The sequence below is a fragment of the Haliotis cracherodii genome, unplaced genomic scaffold (assembly GCF_022045235.1).
Source record: "Haliotis cracherodii isolate W230 unplaced genomic scaffold, xgHalCrac1.p SCAF_1, whole genome shotgun sequence".
NCBI lineage: Eukaryota > Metazoa > Mollusca > Gastropoda > Lepetellida > Haliotidae > Haliotis > Haliotis cracherodii.
In genome coordinates this window covers 66,107,349-66,123,232 of record NW_027266264.1, presented here as the reverse complement: position 1 = coordinate 66,123,232, position 15,884 = coordinate 66,107,349, and the positions used below count along the sequence as shown (strand labels likewise).

General features: G+C 43.7%; 1 protein-coding gene across 1 annotated transcript in view; it reads left to right on the top strand.

Annotated features, from left to right (window-relative positions):
- Positions 1-12,073, top strand: part of LOC139458973 (cytosolic carboxypeptidase 1-like) — a 45,045-nt gene extending 32,972 nt beyond the window's left edge. The window contains exons 18-25 of the mRNA XM_071240448.1: positions 2,706-2,859; positions 3,357-3,428; positions 4,084-4,192; positions 4,983-5,112; positions 8,109-8,246; positions 8,870-9,046; positions 9,890-10,038; positions 10,584-12,073. Of these exons, the coding sequence (XP_071096549.1) occupies positions 2,706-2,859; positions 3,357-3,428; positions 4,084-4,192; positions 4,983-5,112; positions 8,109-8,246; positions 8,870-9,046; positions 9,890-10,038; positions 10,584-10,743 (1,089 nt within the window). The 3' untranslated portion in view covers positions 10,744-12,073. The remainder of the gene's footprint in view (positions 1-2,705; positions 2,860-3,356; positions 3,429-4,083; positions 4,193-4,982; positions 5,113-8,108; positions 8,247-8,869; positions 9,047-9,889; positions 10,039-10,583) is intronic.
- Positions 12,074-15,884: the final 3,811 nt, after the last annotated feature.

Below are 15,884 nucleotides of genomic sequence, written 5' to 3'. Positions count from 1 at the left end.
TGTGTTGGAGACTGACAGGTTGTGCTGCCCTGTGTGTTGTAGACTGACAGGTTGTGCTGCTCTGTGTGTTGTAGACTGACCAGTTGTGCTGCTCTGTGTGTTGTAGACTGACAGGTTGTGCTGCCGTGTGTGTTGTAGACTGACAGGTTGTGCTGCTCTGTGTGTTGTAGACTGACAGGTTGTGCTGCCCTGTGTGTTGTAGACTGACGGGTTGTGCTGCCCTGTGTGTTGTAGACTGACAGGTTGTGCTGCCCTGTGTGTTGTAGACTGACAGGTTGTGCTGCCCTGTGTGTTGTAGACTGACAGGTTGTGCTGCCCTGTGTGTTGTAGACTGACGGGTTGTGCTGCCCTGTGTGTTGTAGACTGACAGGTTGTGCTGCCCTGTGTGTTGTAGACTGACAGGTTGTGCTGCCCTGTGTGTTGTAGACTGACAGGTTGTGCTGCTCTGTGTGTTGGAGACTGACTAGTTGTGCTGCCCTGTGTGTTGTAGACTGACAGGTTGTGCTGCTCTGTGTGTTGTAGACTGACAGGTTGTGCTGCCCTGTGTGCTTTAGACTGACTAGTTGTGCTGCCCTGTGTGTTGTAGACTGACAGGTTGTGCTGCTCTGTGTGTTGTAGACTGACAGGTTGTGCTGCCCTGTGTGTTGGAGACTGACGTTGTTGTGCTGCCCTGTGTGTTGGAGACTGACAGGTTGTGCTGCCCTGTGTGTTGGAGACTGACGTTGTTGTGCTGCCCTGTGGGTTGTAGACTGACAGGTTGTGCTGCCCTGTGTGTTGTAGACTGACAGGTTGTGCTGCCCTGTGTGTTGGAGACTGACGTTGTTGTGCTGCCCTGTGTGTTGTAGACTAACCAGTTGTGCTGCTCTGTGTGTTGTAGACTGACAGGTTGTGCTGCCCTGTGTGTTGTAGACTGACAGGTTGTGCTGCTCTGTGTGTTGTAGACTGACAGGTTGTGCTGCTCTGTGTGTTGTAGACTGACAGGTTGTGCTGCTCTGTGTGTTGTAGACTGACAGGTTGTGCTGCTCTGTGTGTTGGAGACTGACGTTGTTGTGCTGCCCTGTGTGTTGTAGACTAACCAGTTGTGCTGCTCTGTGTGTTGTAGACTGACTAGTTGTGCTGCCCTGTGTGTTGTAGACTGACAGGTTGTGCTGCTCTGTGTGTTGTAGACTGACAGGTTGTGCTGCTCTGTGTGTTGTAGACTGACAGGTTGTGCTGCCCTGTGTGTTGTAGACTGACAGGTTGTGCTGCTCTGTGTGTTGTAGACTGACAGGTTGTGCTGCTCTGTGTGTTGTAGACTGACAGGTTGTGCTGCTCTGTGTGTTGTAGACTGACAGGTTGTGCTGCCCTGTGTGTTGTAGACTGACAGGTTGTGCTGCTCTGTGTGTTGTAGACTGACCAGTTGTGCTGCCCTGTGTGTTGTAGACTGACAGGTTGTGCTGCCCTGTGTGTTGTAGACTGACAGGTTGTGCTGCTCTGTGTGTTGTAGACTGACAGGTTGTGCTGCTCTGTGTGTTGTAGACTGACAGGTTGTGCTGCTCTGTGTGTTGTAGACTGACTAGTTGTGCTGCCCTGTGTGTTGTAGACTGACAGGTTGTGCTGCCCTGTGTGTTGTAGACTGACAGGTTGTGCTGCTCTGTGTGTTGTAGACTGACAGGTTGTGCTGCTCTGTGTGTTGTAGACTGACAGGTTGTGCTGCCCTGTGTGTTGTAGACTGACAGGTTGTGCTGCCCTGTGTGTTGTAGACTGACAGGTTGTGCTGCTCTGTGTGTTGGAGACTGACGTTGTTGTGCTGCCCTGTGTGTTGTAGACTAACCAGTTGTGCTGCTCTGTGTGTTGTAGACTGACTAGTTGTGCTGCCCTGTGTGTTGTAGACTGACAGGTTGTGCTGCTCTGTGTGTTGTAGACTGACAGGTTGTGCTGCTCTGTGTGTTGTAGACTGACAGGTTGTGCTGCCCTGTGTGTTGTAGACTGACAGGTTGTGCTGCTCTGTGTGTTGTAGACTGACAGGTTGTGCTGCCCTGTGTGTTGTAGACTGACAGGTTGTGCTGCTCTGTGTGTTGTAGACTGACCAGTTGTGCTGCCCTGTGTGTTGTAGACTGACAGGTTGTGCTGCCCTGTGTGTTGTAGACTGACAGGTTGTGCTGCTCTGTGTGTTGTAGACTGACAGGTTGTGCTGCTCTGTGTGTTGTAGACTGACAGGTTGTGCTGCCCTGTGTGTTGTAGACTGACAGGTTGTGCTGCCCTGTGTGTTGGAGACTGACGTTGTTGTGCTGCCCTGTGTGTTGTAGACTGACAGGTTGTGCTGCCCTGTGTGTTGGAGACTGACGTTGTTGTGCTGCCCTGTGTGTTGTAGACTGACGGGTTGTGCTGCCCTGTGTGTTGTAGACTGACAGGTTGTGCTGCCCTGTGTGTTGTAGACTGACTAGTTGTGCTGCCCTGTGTGTTGTAGACTGACGGGTTGTGCTGCCCTGTGTGTTGTAGACTGACTAGTTGTGCTGCCCTGTGTGTTGTAGACTGACAGGTTGTGCTGCTCTGTGTGTTGTAGACTGACAGGTTGTGCTGCTCTGTGTGTTGTAGACTGACAGGTTGTGTTGCCATGTGTGTTGTAGACTGACAGGTTGTGTTGCCATGTGTGTTGTAGACTGACAGATTGTGCTACCCTGTGTGTTGTAGACTGACAGGTTGTGCTGCCCTGTGTGTTGTAGACCCACCTGTTCCAGCTAGAGGGGCAACTGGACACCCGACAGATCTACTACCACAACCAGACCCTGTGTGACACATTGGGAGGGAACGCCACCCCAGTCCTCACCATCACCGCCCAGCCTCACACTCTTGACAGGGAGGGCATAGAGGAGTTCAGTAAGTCACTGGCACAGGTCTTGTTGGGGGGCTCTTGTTTGGATATAATGGGTGATCTGGCGTAAAGGAACAAGAAAGATGGATCTTGACAGGTAGCCTGCAATGTGTCTGCTGTGTGACTAATGCAAGGGGGCCTGCATTGTTGGAACACGTCAAGGTGACACTGTAGGGTATATTAGTCACTTGTATCTATATAGACCACAAGTTCTACAATTGCAGTATCCTTTACAGTAGGGGTGAGGTGTGGCTCAGTCATCCATCTCAATTTGCTGTGCAGAGTTGCATCCCTGTCCTCCCACATTCGACATGACGAGCCAACGCTTTAACCACGAGGCTACCTCATCGTCCCTCGTCCTGCATGGAGATGGGAAGTAATGGCTGTGTGGTTCAGTATTAACCTTGGTTAAAGTTCATGTATACTGACTAAATTGAAAAAAATGTTTTGACAAAGTAATGATTGTATTGTAATAAACAGTTGTATTTTCTCATATCAACAGGGAGTCGCCCATACATTTTCTTGAGTGCTCGCGTCCACCCTGGGGAAAGCAATGCCAGCTGGATCATGAAAGGTATGCATACATCAAGGAAGAACCATGTCTCTATTCTCCCACGCCTTTTAGCCCAATGGTTCAACCCCATGGCTGCTTCATACCAGGGGACATTAAAAGATGGTACTTGTTATTTCTCTGCCTGATACCCACTGCCCATGACCAGTTGGCACTGAGGGGCTAAAACAAGGATCGGTCAGCTTGGAGTCAGTATACTGTGTCTCAGTGGGGAATAAATGTTTAACTGTGGCATGGAATTTCAGTGGGCTAGTACTATATAGTACTATAGCCATACACCTGGCCTGCTCGTCACTATAAAAGTGAATTAATCTTAACCACGACACAAAGGGTAATTTCACATCACATCCCCTCCCTAACGCCTCAGATAAACTTCTTCTATCACTGACTGGGGAGTCATTTGGATATGGCTCAGCGTGAACAAGACTTAACAACTGATTCTAATGCACCCCTGAATGTCTATATTATGAATCTTTTCAGTGTTGTGGTGCTGCCTGTGTTAAATGATACTTATGTGAGCGTGATCTGATGTATGTATCTGTCAACCAATCCCTCACTCTTGTGTTTTGTAGGTCAGCCATCAGATTAAGTCAAACAAATCAGTTAATAATGCAATCATATGAAGATTGAAATAGTGATTTAGTGTATGCTATTGCAGGTACTATTGACTTTTTGATGAGCAAGAGTTCACATGCTCAACAGTTACGAGAGAAATTCATCTTCAAGATTGTTCCTATGCTGAACCCTGATGGTGTCATCAATGGAAAGTAAGTCAATTGACCTGAGAGTAGAACAACAAACAGTGCATGGTTGGCAATCTCCAGTGCTTGTATAGCAAACAGGCTTACATTGATATCCTTGTTCACTTGTGCTGACCATCAGATATATACTCACTGCCAAAAGAAACGCAAACCATAGAAACATGGAGATGTATGTACGTTAAGAGATGTTTCCTATGTGTATCTCTTCATGACAAAACTAACAATCAGTCAAATGTTACCACAGTGTCTTTGTTCTTATCACGATAAGCTGCACATGATTTCCAAACTTAACGTGCTAATGCTGCACGGGAGAAATGGCGCATCTTGAGTCATGTATCTTAGAAGTCACATGTAATGCCTTCTTCATAAGCGTCGGTTCACACAACATAACAGTGTGTTCGTTTGTGTATTGAACCAATCTAATATCTCTTGAAGAAGATGAATTCTTCATATATTAACCAACATGTATGGTATCTGTGTTTCTTTTGGTGGTGAGTATATGCCCAGTTTGCTGTAGGTTGCGACAAGCAATTTTGATATTAGATCAAGTTGCAGGAAAGTATATTGCCAGGATATCAGCTATAAAGATATGACCAGTTGACAGAGTTTGTTTGAATAAGCTTTCTCTAAACGCAATGTGACAGTACCCTTAAATTCGTTGAGCACAATATTTTGTAGGATGTTTTGCTGATCATTCCAAATAACATTTTCACCTCATCAAGGGACACATTTTGTAAAGAATGACTCCGTCAATATTATGTTTGTATCCGTTATTATATGCAACTCTTGTTTCCAGTCATAGATGTTCATTGGTAGCTGAAGATTTGAACCGTCGATGGCAACATCCCTGTCCCCAGCTGCACCCGACGATATACCACACAAAGGGTTTACTTCAGTATCTCAACATGGTCAGCAAGACCCCCCTGGTCAGTGCACATCCACACAATGCTATAACTTGTCGGTACCATTTCTTGCACACACTGCTATAATGTCCTGGTAACCATGGAAACTTGTTTGACTCCACGGACACCATTGTTATCTGTGTAGGTATACTGTGACTACCATGGACACTTGTTATCTGTGTAGGTATACTGCGACTACCATTGACACTTGTTATCTGTGTAGGTATACTGCGACTACCATTGACACTTGTTATCTGTGTAGGTATATTGTGGCTACTACGGACACCATTGTTATCTGTGTAGGTATACTGCGACTACCATGGACACTGTTGTTATCTGTGTAGGTATACTGTGACTACCATGGACACTTGTTATCTGTGTAGGTATACTGTGACTACTATGGACACTTGTTATCTGTTTAGGTATACTGTGACTACCATGGACACTTGTTATCTGTGTAGGTATACTGTGACTACCACAGACACTTGTTATCTGTGTAGGTATACTGTGACTACCATGGACACTGTTGTTATCTGTGTAGGTATACTGTGACTACCATTGGCACTGTTGTTATCTGTGTAGGTATACTGTGACTACCATGGACACTGTTATCTGTGTAGGTATACTGTGACTGCCATGGACACTTGTTATCTGTTTAGGTATACTGTGACTACCACGGACACTTGTTATCTGTGTAGGTATACTGCAACTACCATGGACACTTGTTATCTGTGTAGGTATACTGTGACAACCATGGACACTTGTTATCTGTGTAGGTATACTGCGACTACCATGGACACTTGTTATCTGTGTAGATATACTGTGACTACCATGGACACTTGTTATCTGTGTAGGTATACTGTGACTACCATGGACACTTGTTATCTGTGTAGGTATACTGTGACTACCATGGACACTTGTTATCTGTGTAGGTATACTGTGACTACCATGGACACTTGTTATCTGTGTAGGTATACTGCGACTACCATGGACACCATTGTTATCTGTGTAGGTATACTGCGACTACCATGGACACTTGTTATCTGTGTAGGTATACTGTGACTACCATGGGCACTGTTGTTATCTGTGTAGGTATACTGTGACTACCATTGGCACTGTTGTTATCTGTGTAGGTATACTGTGACTACATGGACACTTGTTATCTGTGTAGGTATACTGTGACTACTACGGACACTTGTTATCTGTGTAGGTATACTGTGACTACATGGACACTTGTTATCTGTGTAGGTATACTGTGACTACTACGGACACTTGTTATCTGTGTAGGTATACTGTGACTACCATGGACACTTGTTATCTGTTTAGGTAAACTGTGACTACCATGGACACTGTTGTTATCTGTGTAGGTATACTGCGACTACCATGGACACTTATTATCTGTGTAGGTATACTGCCACTACCATGGACACTTGTTATCTGTGTAGGTATACTGTGACTACCATGGACACTTGTTATCTGTTTAGGTATACTGCGACTACCATGGACACTTGTTATCTATTTAGGTATATTGTGACTACCATGGACACTGTTGTTATCTGTGTAGGTATACTGTGACTACCATGGACACTTGTTATCTGTGTAGGTATACTGTGACTACCATGGACACTTGTTATCTGTGTAGGTATACTGTGACTACTATGGACACTTGTTATCTGTTTAGGTATACTGTGACTACCATGGACACTTGTTATCTGTGTAGGTATACTGTGACTACCACAGACACTTGTTATCTGTGTAGGTATACTGCGACTACCATGGACACTGTTGTTATCTGTGTAGGTATACTGTGACTACCATTGGCACTGTTGTTATCTGTGTAGGTATACTGTGACTACCATGGACACTGTTATCTGTGTAGGTATACTGTGACTGCCATGGACACTTGTTATCTGTTTAGGTATACTGTGACTACCACGGACACTTGTTATCTGTGTAGGTATACTGCAACTACCATGGACACTTGTTATCTGTGTAGGTATACTGCGACTACCATGGACACTTGTTATCTGTGTAGATATACTGTGACTACCATGGACACTTGTTATCTGTGTAGGTATACTGTGACTACCATGGACACTTGTTATCTGTGTAGGTATACTGTGACTACCATGGACACTTGTTATCTGTGTAGGTATACTGTGACTACTACGGACACCATTGTTATCTGTGTAGGTATACTGCGACTACCATGGACACTTGTTATCTGTGTAGGTATACTGCGACTACCATGGACACTTGTTATCTGTGTAGGTATACTGTGACTACCATGGGCACTGTTGTTATCTGTGTAGGTATACTGTGACTACCATGGACACTTGTTATCTGTTTAGGTATACTGCGACTACCATGGACACTTATTATCTGTGTAGGTATACTGCCACTACCATGGACACTTGTTATCTGTGTAGGTATACTGCGACTACCATGGACACTTGTTATCTGTGTAGGTATACTGCCACTACCATGGACACTGTTGTTATGTCTGTAGGTATACTGCGACTACCATGGACACTTATTATCTGTGTAGGTATTCTGTGACTACCACAGACACTTGTTATCTGTGTAGGTATACTGTGACTACCATGGACACTTGTTATCTGTGTAGGTATACTGTGACTACCATGGACACTTGTTATCTGTGTAGGTATACTGCCACTACCATGGACACTTGTTATCTGTGTAGGTATACTGCGACTACCATGGACACTTGTTATCTGTGTAGGTATACTGCCACTACCATGGACACTGTTGTTATGTCTGTAGGTATACTGCGACTACCATGGACACTTATTATCTGTGTAGGTATTCTGTGACTACCACAGACACTTGTTATCTGTGTAGGTATACTGTGACTACCATGGACACTGTTGTTATCTGTGTAGGTATACTGTGGCTACCACAGACACTTGTTATCTGTTTAGGTATACTGCGACTACCACAGACACTTGTTATCTGTTTAGGTATACTGCGACTACCATGGACACTTGTTATCTGTGTAGGTATACTGCGACTACCACGGACACTCTCGGCGGAAGAACATTTTCCTGTATGGCTGCAGCCCCTCCATGTCCTGGATACCCAGTGATACCCAGAACCCTGCCACCACAGGCAACAGGAGTGAAGACAATGGCTTCAAGGTGGGCAGATCATGGTGACTTACCCAATTAATATTCCAGCTATATCAAGGTGGGGACATAGGAGATGACAGTGGGCAGTGTTCCATGCTGTAAGAGATTGTGGACACACAAAGATCACAGCAAGATGCCTACATATATATTTCACAGCCTATATTTTCTCTTGTCGTAATGGTATTAACTTTTTCTAATATGCTTTTGATATTTTTTGCTTGTAATTAATATCAGTCCATTCATTGGGATCAATATTTGGTAGTTAGTTTTAACCATAATTGCTTGTAGGTACAATTCTTGTGGGGCTCTATTTAAACCTGGATAGCCAAATTCAATGGATATAAGCATCCACTAGATTTACTTTGCTGTTTTCTGATCTAATACACAGTGTTCAAAATTAAGGATGGTCCTGGGAACCTTGAGATTAACTCCCCTGCTGTTTGAATCTAAGGATCTACCAAAACTTTCACTTTTAGCATTACAGCTTTAACCTGGCCCCTCTGACTTTCATGCTTAATTTTGAGTACATATAGTTTTGTACAAATAAAATTTACATGTAGTTGCATAAGAAGTATCATAGTTTGACAAACCTATTTGTCCAAGTTGCCATGTCAAGTGTTTTTCCTTTTCAGGCTTTGCCTCGTATCTTGCATTCAGCTTGCCAGTCCTTCTCCATACAGAACTGTAGCTTTGTGGTTGAGAGGGCTAAGGAGACGACTGCTCGTGTTGTGGTGTGGCGGCAAATAGGCGTGGTGCGCAGCTATACCATGGAGAGCAGTTACTGTGGCTGTGATCAAGGCAGGTATAAGGTGAGTCTGGCTGTTGCAACTGTAGACAGGGGAGACAACTGTTGGTACGGCGATGTAGTACACAGGTATGTGTGCCATGGAGAGGGGATACTGTGGCTGTGATCAAGGCAGGTATAAGGTGAGTCTGACTGTTGCAACTGTAGACAGGGGAGACAACTGTTGGTATGGCGATGTAGTACACAGGTATGTGTGCCATGGAGAGCAGTTACTGTGGCTGTGATCAAGGCAGGTATAAGGTGAGTCTGGCTGTTGCAACTGTAGACAGGGGAGACAACTGTTGGTATGGCGATGTAGTACACAAGTATGCATGTCTGCCATGGAGAGGGGATACTGTGGATGTGATCAAAGCAGGTATAAGGTTAGTCTGGCTGTAGACAGGGGAGACAACTGTTGGTATGGCGAGGTAGTACACAGGTATGTCTGCCATGGAGAGGGGATACTGTGGATGTGATCAAAGCAGGTATAAGGTGAGTCTGGCTGTAGACAGGGGAGACAACTGTTGGTATGGCGAGGTAGTACACAGGTATGTCTGCCATGGAGAGGGGATACTGTGGATGTGATCAAAGCAGGTATAAGGTTAGTCTGGCTGTAGACAGGGGAGACAACTGTTGGTATGGCGAGGTAGTACACAGTTATGTCTGCCATGGAGAGGAGATACTCTGGCTGTGATCAAAGTATAAGGTGAGTCTGGCTGTGGCAACTTGCTTGTGTTGTGATGTGGCGGCAGATACTAACTTTAAGTACAACCATAAAACCATTCAAGGATACTTATTGCAGAGCACTATACCTTGAAGGAAGGATCAGGCGTGTATACACAGACTGTAAGGCATTGTCTCGCTGCAGGACCTGCACATGAACACCAAGATGCTGGAGGAGATGGGGCTGAAGTTCTGCGAGTCCCTGGTGAGGGTCCTCAAGACGAGCTCGGCCTTTGAGCAGATGCCCAACCTGGAGCACAGCATGGGTGGAGCCAACCAGGGAACTATGGCAAGGTAGGCAGATATAAAACGTATCTCCTGTTCAGTGAGACCTGTTGATCAGGGCAGTACCAGTTTTGACATTAGTATATTTCTGGATTTATGAATCGTGGGTACGAAATTATGTCCAATGCTATTTGCATCATGAGGGTTCTAATTAGGGGGTTCTCTCAATCAAGAATGCTGACAATGTTTTGGAAGGAACTCCTTCATGGGATCATGACGGAATTGGTCCCCAGTACCTCATGCTTGTCTAAAAGCTGACTAATGAAGATTAGGTGGGCACAGTGTGTAGCTTGGCTGATTGTGAGCAGCTTAACCTGATGGTGTGGCTTGCTGCTCATGATATCAACCACTGGTCTTCCTAGCCCAGGTTTGAATATTTACTGGCTGTTATGATATAGCTGGAAAATGGCTGACTCACTCACTCATTCACTAGCTTCAGAAGGATCATGACTTGGCTAGACTTAAACTATTACTAAACAGAAATTTCCCAGTCACCACAAAGATTCTATACTGGAATAGGACATGATAACATTGACAAATTTGACTGCTTTCAGTGATGACCTCGGTGAGGATGTCATGTATGATATCGATGATGACATGAAGGCTGAGGGACAGAGTGTCCTTGACTTGGACCTAAATGAAGATGACAGCGATGAGGAAGCCTACCAGGACGATGAGGAGGAAGAGAACTATTATGATGGTGATGCCCAGTGAACCCGAGATCCTGCTAGTCATCACCATGTCTTGCCATCACAACACATCAGGGACATATGAAGGGCCACAGAAATAGTGTTGTTGCTTCACTCCATCCTGCTGGTCAGACAGAGGGCACGAGTGGCCCAGTTGTCGAAGGTGCTGCAATTTTCAGTGAGGAGTTGCATCCGTTGGGCACACCGGCACGGGTGGCCCAGTTGTCGAAGGGGCTGCAATTAACTGTGCGGAGTTGCATCCCTTGGGCACATTGGCACAGGTGGCCCAGTTGTAGAAGGTGTCGCAATTCATTGTGCAGAGTTGCATCCCTTGGGCACCCAGGAAACCTATTATCATGGGTTCGAATCCCGGTTTGCACCGATTATGTTCTAGGTGTATCTGCACTTACATGTGCTTTTGGGTTTTACCAAAGTGGAAAACGTCTAAGACCTGCATCACTTCAGGCTTCGTCTCACATTAAGCCGACATACTGTGATATGGTTAAAAGCAGGGTTTAAAAACTCATGAAAAGGGAAGGACAGCATCAATAGCTGTATGTCTGCTTTATTGTTTATATATTTGATAGCGCATCATTTGGCTTTGTTGATAGAAGATTCACCTGTAACCCTATGTTTCTGACAACAATCATTACAAGCAGAGGCTCTGGTATCTCATGTCATGCTATGACTGTCGTGTTGCAGGAATAAGCCCATCATGGCACACTAGCCAACCCAGTTTGTTTTGCTAGATGTGAAACTTGTCTATCTTGCAGTTAAAGTCCAACCGCCATTTGCCAAAACAGCTTTGTGATCATTGAATTTTGATATGAACAGAGTATGTGTGTAATAAATACTTTGGTTCTTTGCTGGCAGACACAGCATATTTTTGGCTCCAGAAAGATTGGGGTGACTCATGGACAAATGACCCCTTTGACCTATACCCACAACATTGCAGTATCCTCAACTTCTAGAATGCTAATCAAAGACAGAATATATACACAATGGTTGTACTAATCATCAACTGGATCATACAGATGTATACAGATGTAGAACATATTTGTTTTGCACCTTCTATAGACTTGCCATCAACTGAAACTACAGATGTCAACTTCGCCTTTGTGCATGTATTAGTCTACAGCAGGACTTCTGCATGTCCCTATTACATGTGGAGGTGTGACAATACATTGGTATGTAGATAATTCCAGTTCATCAGTTATAATATGTACATTTACATATTCTTTCCCTAACAAGCTGACATGCAAAATCCTGTCATATGAGTAAGCTCCATGAACTCAAATGTTGATAGGGACTGGTTATTTGTTAGGGGTGGGGTGGGGTCATAGAACTGTCATTTTTTTTTTTTATGCCCCCCCCCCTTTCACTGTCAGTTTTTCATTACCACCACCCCCTTCCCCCATAATAAATGACCAGTCCCTTAGTACCAGTGTCTGAACCATCTGACATACTGTGTATGGTGTAGTTGAGTTGTATGTCATGGTGAACTGTTGAATTGTTTCAGCCTGGTAAATAAGTCACAGAACTTATACCTATCGGTACTTTTACTGTCAGAAGCGACGGTTAGCTGTTGTTGCTTGTTTGTTGTCAGATTGCCTTACAAACATGTCAGACTTCTTCCAAAGATAGTTCTTACCTAATGCCCATGGACCATCCTTCTTCATCCAGAGTGTTATGTTTCTATTTTGTTAATACATACCCTGGACCCATTCACCACCTTAGCTTCGTTAGGGAAAATATCTTTCTTGTCTCTTACTATCTCTCCTGAACTTACGATCAACAACCAATCAAAAGGAAGCTCCTAAATGCTAGTTCTGCCTACATCCAACTTAAAAATTGAAGTCTCGTACAAACAAGCCTGCAGTGTATTGTATGTAAGCTGTTATAAATGAACTTTCACCTGGACAAGATGTTTCCAAAGTATTACAACGGGGAAGGCAGTCCTTATGCCACAAGGTGTTCCAAGTTGTATTTGAGATTGTATGCAACAATTCAAGTCAAGAACTGGTGATATAGAAGAACAGTGTAATTTGATTGGCTAAACGAAGCTATGTTGGTGAATATGTCCAGGGTATGTATCATAGTTGAATGGACAATCAAGGCATATCCTGTACAAGTGATATTACGTTTAGCTCAGGACAGATCATTGTGCCCAAAATGTCGGTAAGACCAGTTGATGAGAAGAAGGGGATATTTGGACCAAGCATCAAATCTCCCTAATACAATCAGCTTGGAACATGATCAGTAAGCAGAGGTCACAAAGAAAATAATTCAATCATTTACAGTATTGTTTCAAATACTTATTTATTAATATTCGCTTGTTCGTAGCACATGGAAATAAATCATTCTGACCTACCGGTAAATAGCGAAGGTTGAATATAACAAACCAGTTATATATATTTTCCATGGAGCTGTTATATCTGTAGTTAACTGTAACTTGGCTCCTCCGTGGACAATCTTTGCAGTAACTATTAAAACTGTAATGCTGTGATCTCTTTGTGGCACAAGGACCAGACTGCACGATTAATGGAAATGTAGCAGCTTCAGTTTGCAGCTTATGCCAAAATAAATCCTCATTCTGTTCCCATGTATTGTTATTCACAGTTTCTCTATTGGAAACCTGAATGTTTTGACTACCTAGTGCTGAAGTTCTGATGGGTGTCTCTCTAGGCATGGGGAACCGAGCAAAACTTTATCAAATTTACATTAGCAACATGACCGTTTCATTGTATGAAAGTATACATGTTTTTGTTCCTTATGTGTTTGCAGGAGTTGTAGATGTTATCTTTCAATGCCAGTGTGAGTTATACTTTCAGAGTAAACTTTTAAAATTAAAACATGCTTGTCATATTTTTAGATGATCCTCCCATGTCCTTGTACATTAATTTCATGACCCTCCCTGAAAAGACAAATGAAAAAACACTTTATATTTTATTATAAAATGTCCTTTTTCACGATGACCATTTTTTCCCCTGGGGACTGTCCTACTTTGTAGTTCCTCACTCCTGCTTCCCTCTGACCCACCCCTTACAATAAATGGCCGGTCCCTTACTGAAGCTCCTGTGTTACTCTTGGGCATGTGTAGAAGTCAGTGCTGGAAACATACAGAATATGTGACCTATCAACACAGTCAGTACATTCATATCAAAATCAGCAACAGGAGAAAAAATGAAAATGTCAGGAACATATTCCTTTTTATGCTGAAAAGTGACTAAGAAAAAAATAAGTTCAATTGAACTTTATATATTTGCTGTAGCTTCAACACTCCACACCACTTATTAAGGGACTGGTCATTTATGATTGAGGGAGAGAGTGTGGGCTGGACACTAAGGACCTTCCAGATGCTTCTCCATCTTTTCCTGACCTCCATGAAGCCAAAGTATTTTGTTTTTATGAAAAATACTTGATTTGATAATATGTGGCTGTCAGTTTTGTTCAAAACTATCTTTATTATAATGAATCTGGGGGCACGGGTTGTCTAAGTTGCCGCATTTCGCTGAGCAGAGTTGCTGTCCCTTGAGCATGCTGGAAACCTGATTGTGGGTTCCAATCCCGGTTCACCATTATTATGTCTCTAGGTTTGTCAGCACCATACCTGTGCTCATGGGTTTAACCAAAGTCGTAAATGTCTTAGACCTGCATCACTTTTGCTTTCCTCCAACATTAAGCAGACACCCCGTGATACAACTGGAATACTATTCAAAGAGGCATTAAACCCAACTCACTCACTCACTCTGTCATATGCTCATCTCCCTCTCCTTCCTGATTCTCTTTGACCTACCGGTATATACAATGACTGGGATATAACTAGAAGTGCCTCTCATATACAGGCACCTGATCGGTTGTTGTTGTTCAGTGTACAGTTACGCTATGGTTGTCTTTATTTGTTGATGGTTAATATGATCATATTGAATGACATTTGACTCGATCTCATTAAAATCAGATCTTAGTTCTCGCTATTGCTAAACAAAGATCTGAGGACATCCCATTACGGGTCACATCAGAACGACCTTTCATCCGACCAATCAAAGCGTCGCTTACCAGATCATGAAAGTGACACTCGGAATCTGTTTTCTAATCATGCAACCTCGAAAATGTTAACACGGGATATTCCGAACGACAGTTATGGCCCGTACGACTGATTCCGTCAAAACCATCGTATATCTCTCCCTTCCGTGGGATAAACATTTGAACGGAGGAGGCGTTGCACAGTACGTGGGAAGCATTGCCATACAATCGCAACCCTATATTAGACATTCTGGCATGTTCGTTTGTTCAGTTATCAAAATTTTAATTGAGAACTGTCAACATATTTTTCCAGCGTAGTCTGAAATTGAAGTTGTCAGGTTGAAACAAGTGCCATAAAGCTCGAGAAAGCTGCTTATTGACTGGTTGATGTCGACTTCTTGTTAGTAGTTTTAATGGTCGGTCAAAGTTTAGGAAAGGTCGTTCTGATGTGACCCGTAATGGGATGTCCTCAGATCTTTTTTTAGCGATAGCGAGAACTAAGATCAGATTTTAATTAGATTGTATTTGACTAGGACTGTGACAAGATTGTTGATGTGATATAAGATATTAACAATTGACAATGTATGTTGCTACTGAAGGATATCATCTTCCTGAGGCAAGAGAGTTAACTCACTTGGAAAGTCCAGTTTCCACCCTTGCTGAACTAGGCTGGAATTACTGGGCTCTATTGTAGCGCCACCAGTGGCTGTTACCAGTTATGTCCCTTCTAAGCCTCTCCTATGGACCAATCACACAAAATGTTGGCGCCAAGTCAGGACGATCTGATCGATAATCAATATCTATATTGTGATAAAACGGGTCTTACATCGCGTAATGCATCAAGTCACGTGAGCACCTTGATTAAAATCATGAAAAGATTTGGAAAATGTCTGCTGACGAGTTGGCGGTGCACGTTTTGCAAATCCTGCAATCGACCGAAATCTGCACGACAGTTTACGAACCGGATTTCTATTTTTGTGCGCGATTGTGATTGCACTATGCATAGACTCGTTAGTCCAGCCAAAATGTAACTCCATAATACCAGCCTAGTTCGGCAAGGGTGGAAACTGGACTTTTAGAGTCAGTTAACTCACTTGCCTCGGGAAGATGAAGGATATGTGCCACTTCAATTAATTGTCTTCC